The sequence below is a fragment of the Danio aesculapii genome, chromosome 14 (genome assembly GCF_903798145.1).
Source record: "Danio aesculapii chromosome 14, fDanAes4.1, whole genome shotgun sequence".
NCBI classification, from domain to species: Eukaryota; Metazoa; Chordata; class Actinopteri; order Cypriniformes; family Danionidae; genus Danio; species Danio aesculapii.
In genome coordinates this window covers 29,117,866-29,127,768 of record NC_079448.1, presented here as the reverse complement: position 1 = coordinate 29,127,768, position 9,903 = coordinate 29,117,866, and the positions used below count along the sequence as shown (strand labels likewise).

Here is a 9,903-nt window from a genome sequence, read left to right as displayed (position 1 = left end):
TTTCCAGCTGTTTAACAGAGACATGATTTGTTTTTCAACACATTTTAAAACATAATAGTTTTAATAACTAATTTATAATAACACATGCATTTGTTCTTTGCCATTATGACAGTACATAATCTTACATACATATTTTGGCCCATATTGACATGATAGCATCACGCAGTTTCTGCAGATTTGTTGCCTACACATCCATGATGCGAATCTCCCATTCCACCACATCCCAACGGTGCTCTATTGGATTGAGATCTGGTGATTGTGGAGGCCATTTGAGTATAGTGAACTCATTGTAATGTTCAAGAAACTAGTCTGTATGACTGTAGCTTTTCTATCAGCTCTAACCAGTCCGGCCATTCTCCTCTGACCTCTGGCTTCAACAAGGCATTTGTGCCTACAAAACCCCTGCTCACTGGATATTTTCTCTTTTTCTGACCATTCTCTGTAAACCCTAGAGATGGTTGTGCATGAAAATCCCAGTAGATCAACTGTTTCTGAAATACTCAGACTGGACTGTCTGGCACCAACAACCATGCTATGTTCAAAGTCACTTAAATAACCTTTCTTCCCCATTCTGATGCTCGGTTTGAACTGCAGCAGATCGTCTTGACCATGTCGCCATGCCTAAATGCATTGAGTTGCTGCCATGTGATTGGCTGATAAGAAATTTGCATTAATGAGCAGTTGGACAGGTCTACCTAATAAAGTGTTAGTGTTTATATAGTATATATATATAAAATGAAATTTTCCTTACTCCATTAAACATCACTTGGGAAATATAAAAAAATAAATAAATTCAAATTTCACAGGAGGGCTAATAATTTTGTATATATATATATATTTGAAAACCATCTGTTCCCCTTCATGGTGTCACTGATGAAACTAAAAGCACCAGAACACACACACTTAGTTAACCATCTCATGTTTTCCCTTTTCACAGTAATTACCACAAGATATTTTACAAAATATGTTTTGCATTTATTAACACACAGAGAGAGAGAGATACACAGCTGTGGCTCCACCTGCGATCCTGAAACAAATATTAAAAATGAAGTCTCCTGATTCTTCCTGCAGGCTTGAAAGCGTCATGTTTATGTGTGTGTGTGTTTGTGTGTATTTCAGCAGACACAGCGGCGCGTGACCTTCCACCTGCCGGACGGTTCTCAGGAGAGCTGCAGTGACAGTGGGCTTGGAGAGCCGGAGCCCAGCAGCGCTGCCAGCATCACCCAGCCTCTGCCCCTGGGCTTCCCTCAGGACGAGTACTATGAACAGACCTCACCCAACAGCCGAACCGAGGGTGACGGCAACTCTGACCCCGAGTCCAGTAAGTACTGACTGCTGGTCTTTACCTTTATATTTACAGCAGCACTGTGTTTGTGAGGGCCTCCATTCAGGCTGGGGTGACAGAATGATAAGCTATTTTGTTGTTGCTTTTGTTACATGCAAAGTTATATTCTTGAACACATTGTGGTAGTGTCTTTGGTTGTTGCATTATATGTTTCTTGCACCACTGTTTAAAAGTTTGAGATTGTAAGTTTTTTTTTATTTTTTGGGGAATTAATTTACATCAGTATTTAATTAAAAATACAACAAAAACATGTTTTAAATTATTTAAAGGCGCTTTATTTATTTTAATTTTATTAATTGTATTTAACTTTTTAATTCCTGTAATTTCTGTAACTTTCAGCATCATTCAGTCTTACATGATCAGAAATAATCAGTAGCAATCAATAATTTCTCAGGACTCTTAAATAAAAGTTAGAAGCCACAGTTTTTAGTTAAATTATGAAAGTTAAATTAAAGATCTATTCGTTGCCACGTGCCACTTTTTTTTCAAAGTGAAGTTTATTTATTAACTAATTTCGAGAGAATCACATGCTTATGATTGACATGGCTGGTCCCGCATTAGCTAACGTATGATTCACCAATCAGACGATTCCTAACTGTGTCTTAACTTAGTCATCTTCGTCTTGATGAATCCCCCCTTCCACCCCCTCTCCCCCTCATTTTCTTAATAGGGCAGCAATGCTGTCCTGTGATTAGCACTGTTGCCTCACAGCTAGAATGTCTCTGGTTCGGGTCTTTACCTGGCCAGTTGAGATTTATGTGCGGATTTCATGTTCTCCCTGTGATCGCGTGGGTTTTTCACCGGTTCTCCGGTTTCCTCCCACAGTCCAAAACATGAGACATAAATAAATTGAATAAATAAAATCAGCACCATAGATCAATTTCAACCAGCAGCACATCCTCATAGCAATCTGTGATCAGCAGGGAGGATTCTCGAGATCTACCTGAGCTAAAACTTCCCTTTCGCCCTGCAAACGGGAGGGAGCCCCAGGCTCGAAGATGTTATAAGCTCAGGGCTCTCTCCCGGGACAGCATGCCAAACAAGCTTTTTTACCAATCATCAGCTAACTCTTGAAATACCTCTAACTGAGCCCAAATATTTCAACTTATATGGGTTAATAAAAGAAAATGGTTTTATATAGCAGAAAATATTGTTTTATTTTAATGTTTAATATTTTATATTTATCTTAATACTGCCATATTTTGAAAAATATATATGTTTTTGTAACTAATTAATCATCTTTTGAAGAGTCACTGTGCAGCCCAATACTCATTTAATATCAATTTAAATATATATATATATATATATATATATATATATATATATATATATATATATATATATATATATATATATATATATATATATATATATATATATATATATATATATATACTGTATACAGTATGTTTCCACTATCCCTCAATGCTTTATTTCATGTATTTATTTATTTACAGTATTTGTATTTATTTATTACAATGTAATGTATCAAATGTAATCTAGTTAAATAATCTATAACATGTTTTGTACATTCATTTTATATTTAAATTAATATTTTTACAGAGCGATGTTGATTTGAGTGATAAAGTTATTTAGCCCATAGTTTGACAATTTATTTTCATCAAAATGTGTACATATCTCATCTTTGACCCATATAATATGGTGCAAGAAAGATTTATTTATGTTTTTTATCGAGAAATAGATAAAGCACTCATCTTGAAGATGGCTACTTTATCTTCTTTTTCAAAGAAAAAAGGAAAGCGATAAAACCCAGGGAACCTGGTGAACTATATAATGTTCTTATCTCACAAAGGTTTTTAGTTTCATACTTGAAATCAATGGATATCCACTCCCATTCAAATGCTGTCCATACGTTCATATCTGATCAAAGAAATATTTTTTCCCCTACCTACGTATATCCGATTCAGCCTTCTCTGAGGATAGTTTTTCCATTTGCATTGGTGCAAGTTTAGAAATGTGGCCAGTTTACATTGTACATTGCTGCTAAATGAACATTATACTGCCCTCTGCAATAGTGCTTTGCGGAGCAAATAATGCTTGTTTAGGCGGGTGTTTATTTGCTCAAGTTGTTATTGTTTAATGAGGCGCAAAAGAGCTGGTTAGTATTTACTGCCGGGCTACTCTATATTGCAGTGGCCATTAGTATGACCGACTGGTCTTTGTGAACATAAGCTTGATAGATCTTCTTCATCATGCAGCATATAAAGCGCTCTTTGTGTTTGATTTTCGCTGTAACCCAGGGATGTAAAGGCCTTGTATCTTTAACACCGCAGGACGGTCCAGTGTGACTGCTGGACGCTTTGATTTCTGGGTTCATTTCAGCATCATCATCAGGAAAGTGTAGGGCGACTGTGATCAGCAAGGATTTCTTCATCTCTTTCTGCCTCACACATCAATAATATGGGCGAATTACCATAGCGTTATTCGTGTTGTCTAAGCGAACACAAGCTTGAAGAAAGAAAGAAAAGAAAAGCACAGGAGTGAAATAAATTGGCTTGCACACACCTGCAGAAATTCTCTGTCTGCTCTCTAAATGAGACAATAGCGTCTCTGAATGAAGCGCAAATGTCTTCTGGTTCTGCACTGCAGCAGAGCTGTGACACTCACAATGTTGTGCAAGAATGAATGTATTTCTTCAGCTCTGCCGCTGCCAAGTTATTTACATGCACACGATGGCCAGTCTTTGCTCTTAGATTAGTTGTTGTTGAACCGGCCTGCTGTCTATGATAATGCAACATGTTCTCTCAAACCGAGCTGTATCCATGCATTTAAATCCCTATTTTTCATATTAATGTATACTTCTGATAAACTGGGGAGTATATACTGTCATCTCTTCATGCATACAAACAAATCTATCTGTATAAAATGTGTTGGCATCCTGAATATATAGTCGAGTTATCGTTTAGAAGAAAAAAAAGCATCTGGCAAAAGGTACTGGATCTCGGTGCATTAAATCTACATAAGGAGGCGTTTTTTTGTTCATTATTTAATTATCTGGTTATGTTATTCTGTTCAAATGAGCATTATTTATTTCACACACAAACAATAGGGATATTAGGGTGATGGCATTTAAATAATTACATGTAAATTTGCAATAAATACTGAGCAAATGAGACTAAACAACTCTGTAATTTATACAGAGTGAATTGAAAACATAAGCAGTAATATTTACAAACTAAACATTTATTCCACAGCAGAAATGAAGATGTGAAAGATCCTTTGTAAGAGTTTCAGCAACAGCAGTGAGTGATTTGACTGAATCACATAATTATTTTTGAGTCATTTCATTAAAATGAATCATTCTAATGAATCAGAGGTTAGTTCACCCAGAAAATATATATATATATATATATATATATATATATATATATATATATATATATATATGTATCATTATTTACTGACCTTGTGCAGTGTTTCCTCTAGGATTTTTTTCCAGCTGTGGCGGCAGGCCTTTTACAGATCTACCAACTACTTATGGCATTATTTTAATGACAAATGTTGTAAGCGCAGTATTACAAGTCGAGATCGCATTTATGTAACACGAGTATGCGAATCTCTTTGCGTACATGCCGATTTCCTCTGTTCGTGCACAAAACTTCCTGCACGCCCTCAAATAAATGCTGCTCAAGTGCAGATTTTCTTGTGCGCTCTGAAATAAACGCTGCTGAAGTGCGATTTAGTGCGTTGATGTAACGAGTATGTGTCCGACATTTATTAGATTTGCTAGGAATATTTGTGAATGTCTCCAATAGACCTACAGAGAGGCATTATTGCGTCCTGAAGTAAAGCGAAACGGCTACAAACTCCAGCAAGATACAGTCAATGTATGCAGAGCTGTAGACCTTTATCTATAAATAAAGTATAATTATGGAAACCGTGTTCATCTTAACTCAAAGCTACATCATGTTTGCTAGCCTCATGCATTACGCACCTGTCAGTCAGTCAGTCAGTCAGTATGCCACCTTAAAGGTTTAAACAAATAACACACAGCACTACTACGATTACAGAAAAGTTTGCGCTGTTTTAATTCACTTACTTTTTAATATGTTTTGGTGCGATTATAACCCGCTATTTAAAACAAAAATACGACTGAATGTTTTGAATGAGAAGCTGTAATGTAGTTGTCGCAGGAGGAATTTTGGTGTGGCGACCCGCCATGGAAGATTAAATGTAGCGGAAACCATGCTTGTGCAAATCTAAACCCATATGATTTTTGTTTTAATAAAATATGGAAGATTACTGTCCCTGCATTAAACATCTTTAGAAAGGTTCATTTAAAATAATAATTAAAATACATTCATAAAAAGATATGATCAATTTAAATGATAAATACATTTAATTTAGGCTTTTATTTAAGTGTAAAAATGGATTATTGCATACACATAGACATATGACACAATAAAAAAAATTCAAGGGAGCTCAAATGTACCAATGAGGAAAGAACCAATGAGGTGTGTTGCTTTCAGTAGTTATGTTTCCATCCACCTATTTTTATGTGTATTTTGGATATGCGCATAAAAACATATGCACATACCTGTAACGTAGTAGGATAAACGTTTTATTCCATAACAAAGATGCGCATTTTACCAAACAAATTGCGTATTTAAAAAAGTCATGTGATTTTGTTATTTGAGATCATGTAATGATAAAAATGCGTGCGAATGGACAAACCAGCCGGCTAAGCATATTGTAAAACATCTGAAATGTTGTTTTGGCCATTCTAAAACACCTTAACCATCTCAGTATTAGTGTTATTATATTATTAATGACCTCCAGAATCAAGAGCGTCTTTGCTCCGCGTCTCCCGCCTTCAAACGCCTCTGCACGTTCACTGCGTGTCAGGATTGCCTTCTGAGGCACAAGTCATTTATTAAATGAAGAAAAGATTCACGCAGCTTCTCTTATCGCAGCTAATTCAGTTTGTATTCTTGATATTTTGCGCCAGATAATCAGAAAGTGCCGATTTTGTTCGCTTTGACTCGTTGGATGGAAATGCTGCTTTATTCGCACATCTTTTATGAGATAATCCAGTTTTGTGCATTTTTGGATGGAAACATAGCTTGTGACAACCAAACATTTTTGATATTTAGTTTTTACTATTTGATGTTTTCTATGAATGTGCATTTGTCAGAAATCTCTAAGAATTGGTTAAAAATTTTATTATTTGTTCTAAGCATTAAGTTTGATTTCTGTGATATGTTGCATCTGTTTGAAATCCCTTCAATATTGCATGTTCTAGTTAGTCTTATGCTTTATTTATGGGAATGGTTAGAGTTGTTTTTTATGGATTTGAAAGTGATATGTAAATAAAGTCCAACTGAGGATAAGCAGAAGCCTTGTGGGTTTGGGACGGCATGAGGTTGAGTATTTAGGGCACGTTTACATGACAACAATGTGCAGAAAAGTTTTTCCTCTGTGATTTCAGGAAAAGTTTTGCATTCAGATGACAGTGTTGGCAAAATCATCCCCAATCAGGCCAAAGGTTTGAAGCCTGTTTTTTTTCAGCCAGCACTCACTTTTGGGGATTTACACCTATCTAACTTTAAATAGTAACAGTTGTTGACCCCAGTGAGCTACAAACATTATTAAGGTATCATTGGAAAGAAGACACTTTGAGCTTTATCATGGTCCATAGAAAGTTTCATGCTAAAAAAATATGAAATGTTATGCATTATGAAAATTGTACTGCGTGCAATATTTGTTTTTCCATATACAAACAAAGGAAACATTAATGTAATGACCTAGAAAAAATATACATATAGATGTACAGCATTGAATGTGTGTGTCTTGTTATTACGATGATATGTACTCCATATGTAATAAGCATTGTCTGTACAACTTATAAATATAGCAAATACATTCTTTATAAGCTTCCAATTGAAAAACAAATGCAATGGCTTCTTGAGGGTTGTAGCTTTAGACTGATGTATAGTTTGTCAAGATTACTCGTGTGCTTTTTGATGTAATTTATTAGTAAACACTGAAATGTGCAAAAACAGTGCCCCAGTGCGTCCACGTCCTGATGCTGGCTAAGAGAGATATATTGTTAAAACATGTTTCATTACCTCAGTTTAGCTGCCAAGCTATGTTAAATATATTTTGTGATAAAAAAATAAATAAATTCTCCACACCACATCATTGCTTCTTTGAAAATAAGGCATTATTTTCCCAACTATAGCAAGTTAAAAACCAGCATGCCTTAAGTTGTTATACAGTTTTGATTCTGGAGAATGGTTACAAAGTATTTGTGCTTAAGGCTATGTGAGGTTTAATGTATTATAAATGCCATTCCTGACATGCCCTGAATGGCTTGGTACCACAGTCCACAATCTAATATTTCCATGTCTGACCATGCATTTTTTGGTGTATTATTTTTCTGTACACTGAGCAATAACAACAGGCTGGATAATAGGCTGCTTCTGTGCATCATCTTGTAGAAAAGACCAAACTATAACACTACATGTGATTTGCATATGCTAAGTGATTGCTCTGTGGCTCATTAATATTCTGCAATGGATGCATCTCAGGCTTCATAAAATCAGCCTTGTAAATGGGAGCACGACGTTCGTGTCATTTGGGAACTGGGTTAATTGGCAAAGTGGACACCTTTTTTTCATAGTATATTTCTCTTTTTTTCCTCTCTCTCTCTCTCTCTCTCTATCTGCAGGCTAAATTGCTCTCAGGTAATTCAGTTACAACAGACAGCAAATGATAGCAAGAAACACACAAGGGAATTCTGAAGTCAATCTTCTTATCGCGCTGTTTCTTTTCACTTCAGCTTCATCCGTTCAAGCAAGCCATTCTTTGTACACAAAATCTATCATTTATGCTATTGTCAAAGCACAAGCTGGAAAAACCTGAAAGCTTCCAAACTGACAGCCTCATGAATAAACATCAGCAATCCGCCGCTGCTTAAAATGAAAAATACATCATGCACTTTTATCCCAAGATTATTTGCTGTTGTGCAAAAGCCAGATTGATAAAAATCATGTCATTTATTTATAATCAGCTCTAGAGTGGGGTACGACGGGTCGAGGTGGAGAAAAAAAGGCTGACGTGGTCCCCTTGAGCGCGGCGGGACCCCCAGTGCGGACAGAAGCCAACCGTCTCATTCGCTCCCCATTTCCTAGCCCAAAAGTTCACTGATAAAAGCTGACGCCGTGGTTGAGAGTTCAAAACGAGAGATAGATCCCCTCTCTGTTGACAGACTCAGAGACTGTGAGAGGAGTGCATCGGAGGCGTAGGGAGCCCAAGACGGATTAGATATGGTTTTATCAATGAGCAGCAGGCAGCTGTAGCTGTGGCAATCGCTTATCTTGTCGTCTCAATTTGAAAAGAGTGAGAACAAGAGCGAGAGAGAGAGCAAGACGAAGGGGGATTGAGAGAAAGAACAGAAAGTACTGGTGGCAGACCCAGGGAAAGGTGACGTGGAGTGGGTTTACGTCTGGAAAAAGGTGGCGTGGCAAGGTCTCGTGTGTCAGATGGCTTTGAGTAATAGCAGCTTGAAAAGCTGAGGATACGACAATGTATTTCTCTGCTCCTTTTTTTAAAACAGCATCTTTATTAGACCGCCCGCTTTCGAAATAAAGTTCATGTGACATTTATGTTGCTGTTATTTATGAGGCAGGAGGCAATTCGTTTTATGGCTCCTTTTTTGCTTTGCCTCCCTGGGCTTTCTTTATCAGACGGTCACCAGTATAGCTTGCTCATTTTCGCCACACTTCTGCTCGGGGCGGCTTGAATTTGCCATGGCCTCTGGCAGACTGGCGAAAGACTCAATTCTGCTGTTTGGCGAATTAGCATGGACGTTGGTTGTTGTCTGTCTGCCACCACCTTGTGCTTCCATTCTCTCCAACAGCTGGCAGAGGGAAAAGGATACTTCTCATACAATTAACGTTTATAAATCTTTGCTGTCCCTTCAGGAGGCCAAACATTTAGTACTTCACATCAAACAATATTATTAATAATGTGTATGCTTGAGTAGGGCTGGGCAATAAAATCAATATTGTATTTATTGGCCAAACTACATGGTCAATATCGATAATAAAAAAGTTTGGTATGAAATTTCAGTATAAGCACTATAGTTTTATTAAAATGTGGCTGCTGAGCGCGTGCCTTGGAAGCACTGCCAATAAGCTTAGGGTGTCAGATTGTCATTTCCAATGGAGGCGTGACGCGGACATGGTGTGCAAGTGCAACATTTTTCAGGTACACTATAGTTGAAAAACATCTGAACTTTTCCGAATGCCCCGAGCGTACCGCAATACCACAAAAAAAGTAGAACTAACCAATCGGCTTCACACTTTGTATGGAATATACACATTTCACTAACAACGGCAGACTAATTACCTCAGACAAACACCGCACATCCAAACACTGCAGTGCTTTTAATTTTCTCAATAAACTTGCATTGGAGCTACAGCAATGTTTTGTTTGTTTGTCATCCTCTGAGAAAACGTTCGCCTAGTTATGAAAGACGCCATAGAAAATGACGAAGGAAACCACACGCTTGGGCTTGACATTTCAGGTCAGAA

At 37.0% G+C, this 9,903-nt stretch overlaps 1 protein-coding gene across 2 annotated transcripts in view; it reads left to right on the top strand.

The window, feature by feature from the left end:
- The window catches only part of pcdh11 (protocadherin 11), a 318,250-nt gene that overhangs the window by 187,308 nt on the left and 121,039 nt on the right, over nucleotides 1-9,903 (top strand). For both annotated transcript variants that reach the window (XM_056472633.1, XM_056472632.1), the window contains exon 5: nucleotides 1,120-1,321. In XM_056472633.1, the coding sequence (XP_056328608.1) occupies nucleotides 1,120-1,321 (202 nt within the window). The remainder of the gene's footprint in view (nucleotides 1-1,119; nucleotides 1,322-9,903) is intronic.